The following is a 19,700-nucleotide window of genomic DNA, read 5'->3' as shown; positions in this document are numbered from 1 at the left end:
CAATTAGTATTAATATAACGATGAATTAAATTAAATTAATAATAAATGGATCAACATTCATCTTTATTATCAATTAACACATTAACAACATCACTTTGAATGTTACAGCCACAATTGAGAATTATATCAATTTTACCGCTTAAAATATATATATCATTTTAGCAACATCACCTTGTTAAATTAAAAAAATTAACATATTAAAACCAGACACATATGCAAGAATGTTTTTTGCAGAAAGGAAAAATCGACCTCTTCATTATATTTAAAAAGGTGTACAGTCACATTGCAAAAGTCCCCTGACCTGGAGAGCATGAGATTGCCGGAAAACTCTTTTAAACAGCAAACAAGAGTGACCAGATTTACCATATGCAAGACTGACCAGACACATACGCAAGATTATACGCGTAAAACAGTAGAAAATGGCAGAATCACTTGATTAAACAAAAAATAGCGCGATTGGCAGCCATTATTATTGAAAACGACCAGACCACAACTCAAGGACAAAAGCACGGTGTACACGCATTAAATATTATGTAGCTGGGTTGTTATTGTTCGAGAAAACAACCAAAAGAAATGTTGAAATGTTGATTGTGAGAAGCTTTATGTGCAGGCCGGCCATGGCGACAGGATTCAATGCTCCCTCTGCAAGTGTTCGGATGAGTACTTCTTCCGTTGGCAGGGTCAAGCCAGAAATTGAGGGGAGTGGTGTTCGACATGGATGGCACCCTGACCGTCCCAGTTATAGACTTTGCTCTCATGAAGCGCATGGTTCTGGGAGACGATCATACCGACGTTAAGTCTGGAAATACTTCAAGCATCGACATACTTCACCAGATTGAGCAATGGAGCCCTGATAGACAGCAGAAGGCCTATGCCGTTATCACTGATTTCGAGCGCCAGGCCCATGAGCGACTCCAGATAATGCCGGGTCTGTGTGTATTTGAACTCGTAGCTGTTTCTTTCTATGGGGTTTGATTAGGGTTTCATGGCTTTTAATTTTGATCATATGAAAACTCCAATGGCCATTGTCTATGGCAAACTTCCTTCCGGTAGGCTGTTAGCTTCAGCAACATCATCTGGAATTGTGTCTGCTATATCAATCTCACACATATTTGGTAAAGGTTTAACTTGTTACCATCAGAATATACATTATATTTGGTAAAGGTTTAACTTGTTACCATCAGAATATACATTATAGCAAGGTGGGAAACTTTTGTTGGGTAAGTTTATGGAAAACTTGCTTCAAAAATTTCAACAAGAAATCACTTTTATCAGATAAGATAAGATAAGATACTTATATTTATGTCCAACTAATGACCACAAAGTAGGTCAAAGGGATTGTTGAGTACACTGATGTATATACAAAGCGGAAGAACCGAACGGTCTCCTATAAAAGATACAATGCATCTCTGCCCTAGCGGAGAAGATCCAGGAGCTAATAGGTCGGAGGATCAGACCCATCTCTCCTAACATCTGAGGCTGAATGAATAACACTGAAGAAACTCAACAAAGTCTGTTGGCCCGATGAAGTGTTGATGGCAAGTTCAGACTGTCCAATAAATTGTTTCCTCGGGGGGTTCACACGCCGTTGAATGTTGGAGGACCTAGTCCGTCTCCCAGGAACAGATTTGAGACGAAACTGCTGCTGAGATCTCGTGTGGCAGGGTGAGGTCCCATGGATCCTCATTGATTTGGAGTCTGCATATGTACGGATATCAACCGATTTCTTGGTGCCCCTGTCTGAAGGTAGTACCCTGAAAAATGTCATGATCCTCCGTGTGGGGTCTGGTCTGATGGGAGGCTGAAGAATATGCGTTCGGAACCTAAGAGCCTCTTGCATATATAGGGCCAAACATCTCTGATCAGGATACCTGAAAAAGTCGGCGAGGGTCTGAGAATCTTTGAACAAGCAATGAAACCTTCCTCTGATCTTGTAGTAGACAGGGCATCCAAGAATGAAGTGCACCTCGGTCTCCACTTCCTGTAAATGACATACTTGGCAGAGTCTGTCTAGTCTATCCACCTGGTGGTCTGTCTCTACCCGAAGTCTATGAGAACCTACTCTGAACTGGCCTAGAGGAATGCAAAGAGCATGCATCTAGTGGTGAAACGTATACTAGGGTCGAACAATGAGCCCGTCTCTCAACTCCAAGAAGTGTTCAATGTAGAAGGCCATCTTTGGGCGCAACCCTATTGGAGGATTGACCCAAGTGACATGGACAAACTACCTGTAGATGTCCTCCTTGATGATCTTGTTTAGCTCCTGTCTAGTAGGTAAAAGGTGACCAATAGCATTTAAGGAATATTGGAAAGGAGGGAGACGATCCAACTGAATTCCCACTGACTCTAAGAGATTTGAAACTCCTGTAAACCAACATCTGGCTCGCCCTGAGGGAGTAGAACGGGCAATAGTCTCAGAAGAGCAATATGCCAAGTAAGGATATCGGTCCCTACTCTTTATCGAGTCTACCAAGCCTTGGACACGATGCAAGAATGAAACCAATCTGAAGACTGTCTCAAGCCGAAAGGGCTGAGCTCCAAACTCTGCAAGGATGATGTGCTGCGACACTACCAGTTTGCACCTAATGATGTGACGGAGAAGAAGAATATGGACTCTCTCAGCTGAAGCCCAGTCTGACTCAAGTAAAGACGGTCCCCAAATCTCTGAGCCATATAGAACAGTGGGACGGATCAAGGTGTCCATGAGGCTCATCTTGGACGAGATGTCCTGGAAGTGATGTCGAAAGCACTGTCTCTCGAGAAGGGCTAAGGATCCATATCCTTTGTTGATCTGAGGCTGAAGCGCTGGTCGCAAACTGAAGTGGGGACTTGAGAATTGCACCCCCAAGTAAGTATATGTGCTGGTGATCTCAATCTCCTCCCCTCTGAATAGAAAGTGAAGGTTTGAGGTTTTCTTCACCCCATTGAAGATCATAACCTTGGTTTTACCCAGGTTGACTGTCAGTTATCGATGATCACAAAACAAAGCTAAGGCATCCAGCTGCCTCTGTAATCCTTCTGGGGATGAGGAGAGGAGGACCACGTCGTCAAAAAAGAGTAGAATAGATATCAGAACCTGGTGAAGAAGGCAGCCATCAGTGTCCTGGATATGCTCGTGTAGAAATGCTTCCAACTCATCAATATAGATCCCAAATAGGGTAGGGGACAATGGACAACCCTGTTTAACCCCAATAGTGCTTCGAATGAAATCAAACATCCCATGGGCTGCGTGAAGACGACCAAGAACGGACTCATATAGGCGCATAATAGCGGTCAATAGGGTTGCAGAGATGCCAATATCTCTGAGTCTCTGGAGCAAGACCTCCCTTGGAACAGAGTCAAAAGCTTTCCGAAAATCTACGAAACAACAATAGACTTTCGAAGAGCGGTGTCGTGCCTCCTCAATCACGGCGCGAAGGGTGAAGATGTGGTCAATGGTCTGATGAGCCGATCGAAAACCCGCCTGTCCCGTAGCTCTGAGTTGTCTCTGCTCAAGGTCACTTGAGAGCTTCCTATGTAGAACAGTGGCATACAACTTCGAGAATGTGTGACCCACCATGATCGTTCTGTAGTTATTGGGATTTGAGCTAGAACCTGATTTGTGGATCGGATGGGTGATGTGGTGTGACCATGTCGGTGGAAAACCTTCACGGACTACTTGGTTGAAGAGATCAGTCAAGTAGCTAACCAAAGCACAGAAACCGTGCTTAAAGAACTCTGCTTGGTAGCCTTCCTCATCGGCTGCTGTGTTGCTGTTCATCACCCAAATGGCCTCTCTAATATCTCTGCCTAAGAATAGATAACAGGAGGAGGGTGGGGAGGTAACATGAATTTGGGCCTGCACGAGAATATCATAAAGGTTGGAAGTGTAAGAGAACATGGATGTAGGGTCGAGGTCAGTTGGAATAGGGGAGCGTTGGGGAAGGATGTTACACCAGAATTGTTTAGGGGAGTGGGCAAGGAGAGCAGAAAGTTCTCGTCTTCTATGGGAGACAAAGAGTCGTTTCTTGTGACGATGCAAATGACGATAAAAAGCTTTGAGGTTGGAGTAGAAGGGTTGAGAGTGGGTGAAAGCATATTGAAGTTCTCGATGTAGAGTCTTGCATTCATCATTGTACCATTTGTTCATGGGGCAAGATCCAACTTTAGGGGAGATGGAAGTGGAACGAGTGGAGTGGGGGAAGGATTTGAGTGCTACTTCCCAAATGGCAGTTGAAAGACAGGTGTATTTAGTGGAAGCAGAATCAAGCAAGGAGAACTGGGTCTTCGATGGGAGCATCTTGCGTAGGGTAGAGGAGAAGATGTCAGGGTCTCCTTCGTCAAATCGGAAGGTAGTTCGGGGTGGGCCCTAAGGAGAGGGATGGGGTGGAAGGGGAGCTCAAACCGGAGAGAGAAGGAAAGAAGTGCATGATCAGCAAGGGGAATGGGGGAGACTGAGAAATGGCGAATAAAAGGGAGCAAGTTATGGCATCCATTGACTCAAGTCTTATCAAACACCCTTTGACGCAAGTCTAAAAGGAGACTTAGACTGAAGCATCCATTGATTCCTTGCCCTGTTTTGTGTTCCAATGCTGAAAGAAGTTGACGAGTATATCCAAAATTAAGATGGATATATGCTAACAGCAAGCTTTGAGCTGATGAGTTTTACCAACAATATGCTAACAACAAGCTTTGGGCTGATGAACTTTACCAACTAACAATAGCCTAATCACAGCGCCACTACAATATTGAAGTCATAGAAATGTTCATTCAGGCTGATTTCCCCCGAAGGCAAAGGAAGCACATGAATGCGAAGGTAGGAAATAAATGTGAAAGGAAAGACAAAGACGAAGACAGGACTATGCCTTACATGTAAATGCAAAGACAGCTATTAGTCCTCTTGCATCTCACATAAAAGTTGCGGATTCGCTCTAAATATATATTTTGCCTTTGAAAATATTCTTTTCCATGTTGAAAATGGTTCTCAAGGCACATAAAGGCAGACAAAACACATGCTGAATTTGCTGTATGAACCTTTTGGTGGCCCATCATCCACTCTTCATAGATTCACTTACCATGATTGATCTATAGACTGCTGAGGGGAAATTGAAGCTACCAAAACTAGACCATATGACCTGCATCTTGTCATTATTGTACAATATTAATGTTGCAAACATTGGCATCGGGATAAAATTGGCAAGGGTTCAGAAAACCAAAAAATCGTAATAATCAGGAAAATACGGGTAAAAATCGGCAAACATTGGCAAAATTAAGATACCATCAAAATATCGGTAAAAATCGGTAAACATCCTCTAGGCCAAAAAATCGTGATTTTGAGATAAAATCGGGATGTTACCGAGATGTTCGCAACATTGCAATATATCAAAACTGTCAAAAAGATGCAAAAAAGCTTTATGGTTATTTCCTGCCTGAGTACTGGAACTAGGCTCTTCTGCTGCTGAAGTTGGCTTTCCAAGACTACGTTTTTCCTCTTCATTGCATCTGTATCAAAGTTGTCAGACTTGGTCTTGGCAAAGAATCAGCTGACCTAGGGCTTGGTAAGACTTGGTGACTTGGGAAAATTTGTTTGAAGACTCGGAGAGCAGAAGAAATTCAAATATAGTTAATTTTGTGAAATTTGAGTCTGAGCCGAGTTTGGTGAGATTGTGCCGAGTTTGAACCGAGTTTGGTGAGATTGTGCCAAGTTTGAACCGAGTTTGGCGAGTTTGAGCTGACTCTGAAATGGGTGTGAGCCACGTTTGAGCCGAGTCTAGTGAGTCTACTGAGTTTGACTGTCTCGAGTCTTAGGCCGAGTATGAGCCAAGTACTTGGCTCAGCTGTGACTCGGGAAGACTTGTGGGGACTTCCGAGTTTTTCCCAAGTCAAACTTCAGTGGTCTGTCTTTCAAAATATTATGCTGCAATAGTAGGGCACTGATCACTGCCTATTGGCCTCTTTTGCCCTATGCTGAGCTTGGACTATTTCTAAATCCAACAGATGGCTTACCTTAAATTGTAACACTCACTGTCCCAACTTATCAATAACTGCCTATAACTCCTGTGCTTGCCATGTTCTCTGTCATGTGCAAGATGGTGTGCTCCAAATGGTGGACTGTTCTGACATGCTCACTTGCTTGTCTGCTCAATTATTGTTTATGCTCTTGCTCTTGTTGTTGCAACTCACTTCTTTTTGCTCGCTTTCAACTGATTCTCATTCAAGGCTTTCTCTAAGATACAAATGGTTACCTCTTGTTTCTTCAATTCGTCTTTCAAAGCTTCCAATTCTACATGAAAATCAACTGCCTCAGCCTTCTAATGACCTGGGGCAGGCAATGGACCCAACTCTTGGCCACACACGCTAGTCTAAACCACACAAGCTATGAGTAGCCAAGGAGAATAATACAGCAATACAGGAGAGAAATAATAATACAGTAATCGAGTCACAAAGGCCCACTCATTCATTATATTGAGGATTGCAATCAGAGTACATCAAAGATAGGTCTTTACTACTTAGGCTTTCACAAGTCTCACTTTCACATACATACCAAACCCCCATGTGTTCCACTCCTTGGCAAATAGTTTATGCTCTTGGACTTTTCTCACATGGCTGTAATCTGTCGACCCCACAAATAATGTGCCTCCTTTGTACTCCTTGGTCTCTTTCATGAAATTGCACAAGCTCCACTTCTTCTTTCCCCAACTGATTGGTTCTGTCATCCTCTCCATGTCCTTGGCGTCTACGTTTTCTCTTCTAGATGGCAATGCTTCTAGCAGTCTTCTCTGCCTTCTTCTTAAGGTGTATTTTATATTCTTTGAAACTATCTTCTTGGTGACAACATCTCTCTCTCTTGATGCCCACTCAACTCCAATTGCATGTCTTTCTCTCGCACTTGTGACGTTCCCAATCTCCATCTTTGCTCATCAATATCTAATTTGCATGAAACATAGGAAATCTCAGGGAGTTTCCTAAACAAGTATGCCTGGAAATGTGACCCCCCAAAAATGTAAACGTTGGGCGAAACATCATTGGTATACATGTAATTTTCTTTTACAAATAAGTTAATAACACATTATCTTGCAAGAAAAAAAAGAATGCGACGCATAAATGACATTTTAGAAGGAAAACCAAGTTTATATTAATTCTCATAGATGATCACATGATGCAAAATTCAAAATTAGACTTTATAGATGAGGCTGTAGTATGTACATTTAAGATTCCAAATTCAACTGTTACGCATGAGGCTATATGTGCTGAAAATGAAATAAAACATGAGCTAAAGACAATTACTGATTACATATCATAACAATCCTCATCCTCATCAACAAAAATACAAAAACATGCTCGTTTAGTAGAAGCAGTGTGTGGATTGGAAGAAGAGGTAGCTCTACTAGTACTTCCACTTGCATCACCAGCGATATCAAGAGCAGCAAGAGAGAGCTCTAAGTCTGGACATTCTGCTTCCACATCCCAATTTTTATGTGGTCCACTTGTGTATTCTTCACACCCCTACAAGATACAAGGTGTAGGTTGAATACACATATACAAGATCCCCCAGCCTTCTGTGATCTCATCCTATCGTGCTTCACAGAATGAATGAAACTATAGGTATTCTTGCGATCCCAACCAATTGCGCTCAGCATGGAGTTTATGACCTCCAATGGCTAGGAAAAGGTGGATGGGTCCTTCACTTTGTCCTTCACTTTGCTTGATTTTGTGACTTAAGGCTTGACTTTGCTTTCTTTTACCTCGAACTTGGTCCATATGAGTGATATTCACTTGAGGGGATCCTTGCTTTGCTCATAAGATGTGCCATGTTGCCTTATTTTCCCCTTACAACTGCCCCAAGAGAAGATGGCCCCTTGTTTAGTGATGAAAACATTCTTGAAAAGGGATTTTGAGAAGGGCATTTTAAGTGCTTCAACTTGTAGATGATTTCGTGTGCCTTGGACCTCCTCTTAACCTTGGAGAATGCAGGATGTTTCCTTGGGGAGCGCAAATGCATCATGATTTATGAGACTACCATGAAAAATGATGGCCATGGCCAAAGAGGTGTACATACATTAGAAAAATGGTTCATGTGGGAAGTAAACATAGCTGCGTTAGTAAAATAATAAGATGTGTGCTTCCATCCTTACATTTTGCGATCACTTTTGTAGAGCTAATACAACAAGTGCTCCTTTAAGCCATGTGTCCTAATAGATCCACCTCCATGACGACTGAATAGTAAATAACAACCTAGGACATAAGAATGTCCATCAAGGCAGGGAGTTATTGCCCCCCTAGGGGGAAGTTAGCAAAGCCATAAGACTGAACACTATGAAGATGAAACTAAGAAGACCGGTCATGGCCGTCCACCCAAGGGGACCTAGGATACACTTTTACACTTCATCCCACATGGCCTATAGGGCCCAAAAATTGCATACATTTGAGCTTACAAATGGCATGGTTGTACTCCTTTTGAAAAAGGGGTAACAAGGAACATAAGCAATAACTTGAGAATATCCCACATATCCTTGAAAATGCTTTAATGACTAATTTAGGGCATAAACTTGTTTCTCCATTGTTGTGTAATTTAGTTCTACCTCTCTCAAACTTTTTACTCATGAATGCTATTGGCTACTCATGACCATTTTCATTTTTTTGTAACAAAACATTGGCAATTGTATTCTTTGAAGCAAATGAGAACTTTGAAATTCCTTTCAATAATCTGGACTTACCAGCATTAGAGTTGATCCAATAGCTTCTTTGATTTGATGGAAAGCTTTCTTCCTTTCATTATTCCAATGGGAATCACTATCTATTGTAAGCATATTTGAGATTAGCTTAGTGATTTGTGCAAAGTTTTGAATGAAACTGCTAATAAAATTGATTCTATTGAAACAATGGCTGCATTGCTTGTTTACTTTCTAGCAAAGCCACTCTCTGAATACCACAGATCCTTTTTGGGTCAATCTTGATACCCTCATTCAAAACTATATGACCCAATAGCTTTCCTCAGTCCACCCCAAATATCAACTTCTTCGGTTTCAATGATATCCCATATTTTTTCATCTCTCAAATACTTGCCTAAGATGATGGACATAAGTGCCTCTTTCCTCTGAGAACATTCTTAATTCATCTTGATAAAATCTTAATAATCTTACCCATAATATCCTTAAATTCAAAGTTCATTGCCTTTTTTTAAAATTGGCAACTAGGGCCAAATTCCACCTTGGGACAACTTATATGATGGAGATGATTATTGCATTGGATTTTTCTTTTCGAGAGGTCCAAGTTTGATAGAAAGATCATCTCATTCAGACAAGCAAAAGTGTGATTTTGAATTTATTCTCTCACATGTACAAATTGTCTAGGTCAGCCTCAGTTTAATGTAGGCTCAAGAATCCCAATAGATGTGTCTTTTCACCCACAATAAAGTGTATAAATAAAAGAGACCTCACTCCTCATTTGGACATCATTCACTCAACCATTCTTCTCTCTTCAACAGATTGGTTCATACAACTTGGGCTTCTTCTCTCTCTCTCACACGTGCGGCTAAGAGGACTGTTTTTTGGGCTAAAACATAACCGAAATTTTATATTGTCGACCAGTGTTGACAAACGTTGACCACTGCTGTTTTGACCGAATTTGACTATGTTTTTGGAGGCAGAATTTCACTCTTTGGAGGCTGCATTGATTGGCATGAAAATCGAGGAGTTTGGGGCTATTTGCCCTGCGTTGACAATAGGCTTTTTTGACCAAGTTTGACCAGTGTTTGTGGGATTGTTTTGGGTTGACTTTGACCCTTGCTAGAGGCTGAATTGGACTGCCTTTGACCGAGCTTCAAAGGAGGTGTTTTGTTGTTGATTTGACCAGCATTGGCTTTCTGGTTAGGGCTGAAGTTTGTGTTAGACCCCTATAATACTAGTGATTCCCCCATTATTATTGTCATTGTATCCCTTATTGTTATTGTTATGCCTTTATTGTCCCCATATTGTTATTAGTATGCCCCATAGAAACCCACTATTGTTATTATTGTGCCCTTATGTTATTACTGTTATGTTGGCTTGATTATATTGTGACCCCTTAGACTCCTATATATAGAAGGGAGGTTTATTCATTTGTATCATCCAAGAATTGTTCATTTGTGTAATGTAAAGGAGGTTGCCCCCTCGAAGAGGCTGAATTCTAAGATGTTGATTTATCTTTTCTATCTTTTTGTGAGCTGGTTTCCTAACATTTAGTATCAGAGCTTTGGATTCTAGGGTTTCATTGCTCCAAACAGGTCAATGTGGCATTTTCGCTGTAACTTTTTTTTTTTTTTTTTGGTGCGACATTTCAGAAGCTACAAAAAAAAACCCATTTGAGCCGAAATCGTTCTAAACTTCGGGTCCGGATTTCAGAGCTTGTCTCACTATATTTACGGAGATATGATTTGAGGAAGTTAGGGTTTTTGCAGACTCTCGAATTACATTCCAAACAAGTGACCTGGGTAAAATCGTCATAACTTTTGCTTTGAGCATCAGATTGAAATTTCGTAAGAAGTTTCAGAAAGATAATGGCCTTTAGTTTTTTGTGTATCAGTTTCAGGTACTAAGGTTGAAACAGTGACACGTGGCACGTCGTACAAGTTCGCTCTACTGAAATAGTCTATAATCAGGTCACCGTGGGAGATTTGGCATAACTCTTCCTTGGAGAATCCAATCTTGATCAAACTTGCGGGGTTAAAAAGAGGACTCAAAGGGCTACCGCAAGACGAGATTTCAGATATTCGAGATCTGCAGTTATAGAGATACCACCGATTCAATATCGAGCTCTTACAAAGTGAAAAAAAAGTTGTGTAGTTTTTTTTTTTAAATTTTGCATAAGATTGGTTTGAAAAATTAGTTTGAAGGAATTCAAAGGGAATAGTGAAGAATTATTAGCATTAATTAATGCCCCGAAGAAATAAAATGGAAACACCTAGTAAGCAACCTGAAAGCTCTAGCATGACTCGTGAAGAAGAGGAAGAAATGCAACATGATATATCAAAATTACAAGACCAAGTACAACAAATTTCACTCTCACTAAAGGTAAATGAAGCCAAGATGAATGGCGTGGAAGCTAATATGGATGGCATGGAAGCTAAGATGAATGGCATGGACGCTAAGATGAATGGCATGGACGATAAGATGGAAGAATTGAAGATAAATTTGAATAAGTTGCTACAAGAAATGGTCACTAATGGTGAAAGGGTAGTAAAGGAAACTCATGATGAGAACAAAAGAAATGTTAATCATGATTTAATAGACTCTAATGTTGGATTGAAGACCCACCATGTTCTAAAAATCGATATGAGGAAGTTTGATGGCAAGAATCCCGGAACATGGATACTACAGATGGAGCAATTTTTGATCTCCATAATGTGCAAAACACACAAAAGGTACGTATTGCAACTTTATATTTGGAACCAAATCAGTTTGTATTGCAGATTTAACATCCATCTGATGGACTTCCCATTTGAAAGAGGCAGCGAGGGAAAGAACAAGGCGGATAGAGTTCATTTGGCAACAGGGGAGAAGGTTTCAGTATAGTCAATGCCTTCTATTTGTGAAAAACCCTTAGCAACAGGACGAGCTTTATGTTTATCAACTTTTCCATCTGGTCCATACTTGGTTCTGTGAACCCATTTGCATCTAACAAGTTTTCGTCCCTTTGGTAGAGGAACAAGATCCCATGTATCATTTGCCAATAATGAATGATGTTCTTCATTCATAGCTGCGTCCCAATCTGGATGGCCTGAAGCTTCTGCAAAGGTGTCAGGATCATAATTAGCTAAAGCTTGAGCCAGTAAAGAAGAGGCTCTATCGAACTGAGAATGTGTACGTCGCTGATCTGTAGGATCACCGGCAAGAGAACCTACTGCATCCCGAGTAGCACGGACCCATTTTGGTAGCTGAGGAGCTGAAGGAGGATCCTGAGAAGGTGGGGGAGGATTGTCATCCTCGCTTTCATCATCGGAAGAAGAAATATTTTCAAAAGTAGAAGAGATAGAGAGAGGTGGCACATCCGCTGAACTAGGCTCATAGGCTGATATATTTTCAGCAAACTTTACATCTCTTCTAATGATAACATTTTTGGACTTAAGTGGAATAAGTCTATATCCTTTGACATCTTCAGAATATCCAACAAAAATACATTTTTCACTCTTAGGTTCTAAAGCTTTATGTTTCTCATCTGGAATATGGGCCCATGCTTCACTTCCAAAAACACGAAAGTGACTTACATCTGGTTTAATTGAGCTCCATGCTTCTTCTGGAGTGATATTCTTTAAAACCTTAGTAGGAGTGCGATTTATTATGTAATTTGCACAGTTAATTGCTTCTGCCCAAAAATTAAGACTAAGTCCTTTAGATTGAAGCATGCAATTAGCCATTTCCTTTAAGGTGCGATTCTTCCTTTCAGCTACACCATTTTGTTGTGGAGTATATGGAACAGTATGTTGCATTGGAATTCCATTCTTAGTGCAAAAGTTGATGAATTTGTTGTTAACATATTCTCTGCCATTATCAGATCTTAGCTTAAGAATTTGATGTCCAGATTGTTTTTCAACAAAGGCCTTAAAGGCCAAGAACATGTTAAATACTTCACTCTTGAGTTTTAAGAAGTATACCCAAGTGCGTCTAGAGAAATCATCAATGAAAGTTAAGAAATACTTGTAGCCAGAAAATGAAACAACTAGAAGTGGACCACATAAATCACTATGCACAAGCTGTAAAGGGGCTGAGGCGTGCCAAGAGGCATGTTTTTCAAAACTATCCCGATGATGTTTTCCGAGTACACATCCAGAACAAACACCATCTCTGCAAGATACCATTGGAAGACCTGTCACCATATTTTCTTTACATATATTCTAAAGGGAGCGATAGTTTAAGTGACCAATTAGCTCATGCCAAAGTTTGCTCACTTCATCATTATGAGCAACAAATACCGATGGAAGATTTGACGACCCAAAGTTGTTAAACTTATGCAACCTTGTAGAATCATCAGCAATGCCAGTAGCTAAAATCTGTCTAGGATCTCTTAGGTCCTTAATTACAACATCATGAGGTGAAAATTCAAAGATTTTACCTTCACCTGAATGAGTTATCTGATATACAGATAGAAGGTTGCAGGATAAGGTTGGAACACATAATACATCATTAAATTGACCATTGTCTATATGAATAGTTCCAGTCCCTAGAACACTAAGAGATCTATCATCACCAACATATATATTTTTGGTGTTACAATCACTTAAAAAAGAAAACATGGCTTTGGTTTTGGCCATGTGATAAGAAGCTCCAGAATCAATGAGCCACTCATGAGAATTAGAAGAAGAAGATACATTTAGTGCATATCCAGACTGAGATGTTTGACAACCACATGCAAAAAGTGCTATTCTTGAAGATGAAGTTGAAGTTGAAGAGTGCTCCAAATGGATGTTATGCTTCTTCATTGCTGCTTCCAAGGCTTCCATCTTCTTAAAGCATTTGGATTCTAAGTGGCCATCTCGATTACAAAAGTGGCAATGTCTATTAGTCTTCTTCCCTTTGTTTTTATTTGCCTTATCATTTTGTTGAAATGATTTTTCATTTTGAGGCTGAAATTGCTTAGGACCCTTGTTTGGTTTAGGACCATTCTTTTTAGGATATGACTTCTTAGGATTCTTTGAATTTGGTTGCTGCTGGGTGGCTAAGGCTTTCTTAGAAGAGTTTCCAAGATTAAGAAGACCAAGGTGTAAGAGTTTTTCTTGTTCTCTTATTAAAGAATCACAAAAGGAATCAAAGGAAGGGGACTTGTAGTCTTGTCCTTGAGAAATGAAGGCTTCTCTTGTAGAATGGAAGGTGGAAACAAACATAGAGTAGGCTGGTCCCAACTTAGTAAAAATGGAATAGATAAGGTTACCATCTTCTTTCTTAACCTTAATACCTTCCAAGAGAAGTCTAAGGGTCTTGAACTTGGACAAAAAATCTTCAATGGAAGAAAAATTATTGGGATCCAATGTAAGCAACTCATTTTCGATTTGATGGGCTTTAAGTTCATTTTTAATTCCAAAAACTTTAGTGATTTGTTTCATTGCTTCATTAGGAGTATCAAGTTCTGCGATATGGAATCTAAGGTCTGGAGAAATAGACATCCCTATCAACCCACGTGCTTGATCTTGCCTATTTTCCCATTTGGCTACCTTATCTTCATCTTTCGGTTTGGTTTCTTGGCCTGAGGCTATTCTGTAAAGACCTTTACTTCTAAGTAAATCCACAATGTAGGACCACCATTGGAAGTAGTTGGTGTTGTCAAGAATAACTTGGCATGGACTTTCCATTTTAACAGAAACTGAAGCTATAGATGCTGAAACTAAGTGTTCCAATGGAAAGATCTCGAAAAATTAGGCTGTTTAAAAAAAACGGCTCTGAAAATGGCTTCCGGATGAAAAAGTTATGGCTTTTTGAAGAAAAGTTGTTGAAGATGCCGACGAAGTGCAGGAATGTGCGAAATGAATGATAATGTTATATTTAAAAAAAATTCCGCCCCCTTTCCAAACTTAATCTAATTAGTCAACAAAGAGAAAGACTTGAATTCAAGACCTGTGTTCTCATAAAGTAACTTTGGACCAAGTGAGATAGTTTAAAAGGTTAGTAATTTTTGGAAAAGAGGAAGGGTTTTTTTTTTTTTTTTAGTCACCGAAGCTTTGGGGTGCGTGCTTACTTGAGAAAGCTTTTTTTTGCCTGCAAAACAAAAACCACAAAACCCAAAACGGACATATAAAAAAAAAACAAACCTTATGGTTTGAAGTTAGCTTTACCTAGAAACTAACAATTTTCCTCAATGTTTCTGATTTTCCGAGATCACACTAAGGCGCAGCAGAAAAGAGCATACGCATGAGAAAAAAACTTCCTTTCTGTTTCTGATTTGCCCAGATCGCACAGAGTCGCGGGGCAAAGAGCATACGCAGAAATGAAAGGTGTAGATCCGGTAATAAAAAACAAAGAGATAAATAAACCAAAATAAACAGAGAGAAAATAACTAGAAACTGCAAATAAACACTGTATACCTCCAGATCTTAAAAATGACATAGCTAGGGCTACTGGAAACCTTTTCGCATGAAACGAAAGGGGTTCCTCACTGGAACAGATGCTTCTAACACAATAGAGCAGTCCTCTCGGCCCGAAAGCAATCAGAAACAATAGATCTAGGAAACAACAGTCAGATGCAGTTCTACTGGTTTCAGATTTGGATCACCAACGGATGCTGCCCTCAAATAGCTCTGATACCATGTAGGAATTTACAGGGTAAGTTTCTCAGACAGAACACCAAAGGGCACTGCTCACAAACAGATCACAGATAATACACCAGTATTGTTGACGTGGTTAAAACCCTCAAAGAGGGAAACAGTCCACGGCCTAAGCCAACACGGCGACTTCAGGCAATTTATTAATAAAAGAATGAAAATTTACATAAGCTTCTCTCATGAACGGTTACCCTACAAATGATCCTCCATGCTCTTTAAATAGAGATCATGGACCAATCGGGTGTTAAGCCACGGATCAAGTGTCAGTAATACCGATGAGAGAATGAACCGTCAGATCACTACATATCGTGACTGTCGGATTGTAAGTTACAAAAGTACATAGTAAAGAAACACACTTCACCTAACTCTACACTAGACCAAGTTATACTTAACTATTTCCTATGTGTTAGAATATCCTAACATGTATGGTATCGATGGCTTTGCTCTCGTAAACAAATTGTCACTTGGGCAATTTTTACGGAAGAAATGATAGCACATTATGAGGATACAAAAGGCAACACCTTTTTTAGCCAATTGATATATCTCAAACAAAAGGGTTCAATGATGGAGCACATTGAGGACTTCCAAAAATTGAACATAAAGGTAAAAGATATTTCAGAGGAGCATAGGGTTGATGTGTTCATAGGGACTTTAAAGGATAATATCCAACATGAGGTTTGCCTTTGGGAACCTGATTCATTGGAGAAGGCATTCAGGTTCGCAAGAAAAATGGAAAGCAAAATTATGACAACCAGGAAGCCTACCACTCACAACTATAAAGATGGAAGTGTTGTTGCCCCTAGCCTTCCATAACCTACAAGGTTGACACCACAACAATTGGAAGAAAAAGAGCAAAAGGGCTTTGTTACAATTGTGATAACAAATACACTAAAGGTCATAAGTGTGCTGAGAAGAAATTATTCTACATCGATTGTGAAGAGGAGGAAGAAAAAGAACAAGAAATGTCAAAAGCAGAGGATATACTCCAGGAACAAACCCTAGATAAAGAAGAAATGAATCCGACCATATCTTGTAATGCATTGGCTGGAATTTTCACTCCTCAAACTATCAAGATAGAAGGACATATCAAGAAGAAAAAGGTAATAGTGTTGATTGATTGGGGAAGTACCCATAATTTTATTCATTGTAAGATAGCAAAGGAATTGAATTGCTTCCTATACCTAGCACCAGAACGTCAAGTGATGGTTGCAAGTGGAGGAACCTGTTGGACACCTAATCCTCTAAGGGTTGGTGTGGAAGCCGAATAGACTAAGGAAGTCCAAGAGACCTTGGAATACGAAACCAAAGGTCATATGAATGTACTATAAATGTATATCATTTGTTAATAATAGATGCACTTTCCTATTTATCTTTCCTATGTTGTTGCTGCCATGTGTGTGTTTAACATGGTATTAGAGCAGGCGAATTATGGCCCTCCACATATTTGAGTCATTGTTTTCTATGGCCAGTTCTACTGTCAGTCATGTGAAAAAAAAACGTAGTCGGTTGTTGCAGTTGTATTCTGTGTTGAAGAATGAAACTAGGAGATTGAAGACTATATTCATTAAGTGCAGTTATAACGCTCCCTACACACTTGAGCTCCAATTTTAGCCATTATCCTGCCATCCTTGACACATTTATGTGTGACGGTTCCTCTACCTTAGTTTAAATGACTGTTCCTGACTTCTGAAATCCACATGTCTCTATTTTTGGTCTCTGATTCGCTGTCCATACGTTGAATTGCCATACCAGAGTCCGCTGGTCACTCTGCGTTAACCATCGCTACTCCCATATATCCGTGGTATCCTTGCTCCCTACCATATATCGCTGCTACCATATATATGTGGTATTGCTCTGCTCCCATACTTCCACGGCCGTCCTCCATACCTCGGCCCTTGGCATGGTTGATACGCTGTTGGTATCCATTGAACGCTGCTCCTACGCTGTTGGTTGAACGCTGTTGTTCCATATATACAAGGCTGGAGCTTCACATGTTATATATGCGCTTGATTTTCTGTTGTCCTTCCATGATGAATGCTGCTCCACGGTGAACTAGAGGGTCGTCATTCATCCAAAATGCTCACGCTGCTCCGTCCATCAAGTCTACGAAGGCTCCTGTTGCCAAGCCAGCCAATGATGCTAAACCAACTGCCCCAGCAAAGAAGCCAGCTGCAAAGAAGGTTGCTCCAGGTCACTCTTTTCCGAGCTCTAGAAAGACAAATAATCTTTCCAAACCCATTATGAGCTTGAGCAATAAGATTTTGGTAAGGTGGAATAAGAATCATTGGAAGAATTATTGCTTGGATCTTGCTCGACTTCTCAAATCCCATCTCCGAGTACAGACCTCTGAGTAGTTCAGGTGAAAGGTTCAACTCCTCAAACGTCTTTCCTAAAGTATAAGGAGTGTCACCAGTAGTGACCGCTCTGATATTCGAGTCTTCTGAATTGACTGCGTGTACGGGCCCTTCCTTTTTGAAAACAACTTCAGCTCTGTCCAACATTCGATTCCTGTATCTGGGTTACAATTCCTAAATGGAGCGTTGAGTCCATGCGTAACTCCTGGTCTCCATTGAAGTATGATGGTCTTTGTGTGTTGAATGGTGCATTGAATGTATTACGTTGGAGCATATGCAATATTTAGTATATTATGTTGAATGTATTGTATTGTATGCTTGAGTAGTGATACACTTGCGTTGAAGAGTTGATTGCTTGTATTGGTATATTGGTGTCTCTGCTTTGAGGGACGTTCAATTCTTATGTTGAACCATTTAGACATGCGCTTTGAAGATAAAACCATTTATATATGCCTTACAAAAACAACGGCCTGAGTCTGGAGAATCAAAAGCACAGTAGAATAGCTTCGCAGCGGCGTGAAGAGCAGAGAGACTCTACATTACGTCCGAAGTGGAATCGATTGAATTGAGTTGGAACGCACAGTTACAAAGATACTCCATGGACGCTGAAGCGATTGAGTTGAGTTGGAACGCATAACTGCAAACATTCTTTGTATTCCACAAAGCCCAACGTAAAAATCCCTACGATGTCCTCCTATTATTCATTGTGCTTACTTGCTGTTGTTGTTCAATCGTCTGTACCTGTCACTGTTGTTGCCGATAGCTATTGTTCTATTCCATTTCCTGCACCACTCTGCACTTGCATCTCATTTATCCATAACGATGGACAATGGTCAATAATTACAGCTTATTCTGCTTCGCATCCAGATTGTTAGTTTCAATGACAGGAGGAGTATCGGTTTGACAAAATTGGTACATTGGTATGCAAATCAAGTTGATAGAGAGAACTCTAGAGTATTATGTTAACGTCGTTCACTGGACCCATGGAACGTGCAGTACTGTAAACTTCTGGCGATGCAATATATGGTGGCACACTGTTAGAGTACACAATACTGGTCTTTGGATCAATAGAAATAGTTATCCCATCAACAACTCCAAAAATATATGGTGTATCATCATACCAAGTTCTGCTGAGATCTGAATCTTCAACTAGTGAAAGAGATTGTCCTCCATTAATATATGTGATTGTCGGGACGAAGGTCTTCTCTGACTGAATTCAGTGAAGCCTGTCACTTAAAACTATTAGGAATGCCACAGAAAAGTATAAAGAGCACATAAATCACAAATGCTGCTTTGCCCATTTCCATTGCATCGATGGAGGTTTTGAATCCATAGTTCGAAGCATTGTTCCCTTTCTCTTTTTATCAGGCTTTATATATTAAGATATTTGTCTCTTAAAATCCTATGATTGTTGCTCATTCTGCATCAACATAACTGTGAAAAATTGGGCTAGACTGGGAAAGGATTGGTGCAGCCAATATCTTGTGTGGTGAAATTCTTATTTATGGACATCATGTTTAGTTTAGCAGAAGAGTTATAGCATGTGGGGTTTTCGATATTTGAAATAATTTGGAGATTGGAGACTATTAAGAGCTTCTTTGTCTTGGCATTGTATTAGAGTTTGGAGTGCGTTGAGGTCCTCATTGTTTTACTATTTTTTTGAGGTTAAAAAATGGCTCCAATTGGTGCAATATTAGAGTTACTGGACAATCTAATACTCTCTACTATGGATAATACAATCAAAATCAACAAGGATTTTCTCACTGATATTCACAGTTGTTTACAAGATGTACATGACAAGATTGAATTTTTGCAGCTTGAATCTCAGCTACAGCAAGCAGAATTACAACAATGGAGTCGTCATTCTGAACTTGTTTCTGTTTAGAACAATGAAACAGACTCCCATAAACAGCAAGTCAATAATGTTGCAAATTCAGATCCAGTGCCCAATAAAGCAGCAGTTGTACATGCAAATGCAGAAATTCAGTCTGCACTTCCCAAGTCGGTCATCAGACCTTGGGAAGAGCTTGTCCACAACAAGCACAGAACTGGTCTTGGATATGACAAGGACGTGTCCT

The 19,700-nt window shown here is 40.1% G+C and overlaps 1 protein-coding gene across 1 annotated transcript in view; it reads left to right on the top strand.

Moving 5' to 3' along the window:
* The first annotated feature begins 351 nt into the window (after positions 1–351).
* Positions 352–19,700, top strand: part of LOC149221604 (Haloacid dehalogenase-like hydrolase (HAD) superfamily protein) — a 204,672-nt gene continuing 185,323 nt past the window's right edge. The window contains 2 exon segments of the mRNA XM_089385152.1: positions 352–689; positions 691–928. Of these exon segments, the coding sequence (XP_089241278.1) occupies positions 582–689; positions 691–928 (346 nt within the window). The 5' untranslated portion in view covers positions 352–581.

This window comes from Pinus tabuliformis, chromosome Q, assembly GCF_031772625.1.
Source record: "Pinus tabuliformis cultivar Carrire ecotype Pingquan chromosome Q, CPIR1, whole genome shotgun sequence".
NCBI classification, from domain to species: Eukaryota; Viridiplantae; Streptophyta; class Pinopsida; order Pinales; family Pinaceae; genus Pinus; species Pinus tabuliformis.
Note: the sequence above shows the minus strand (reverse complement) of the source record. Positions and strands in the feature narration are given on the sequence as shown.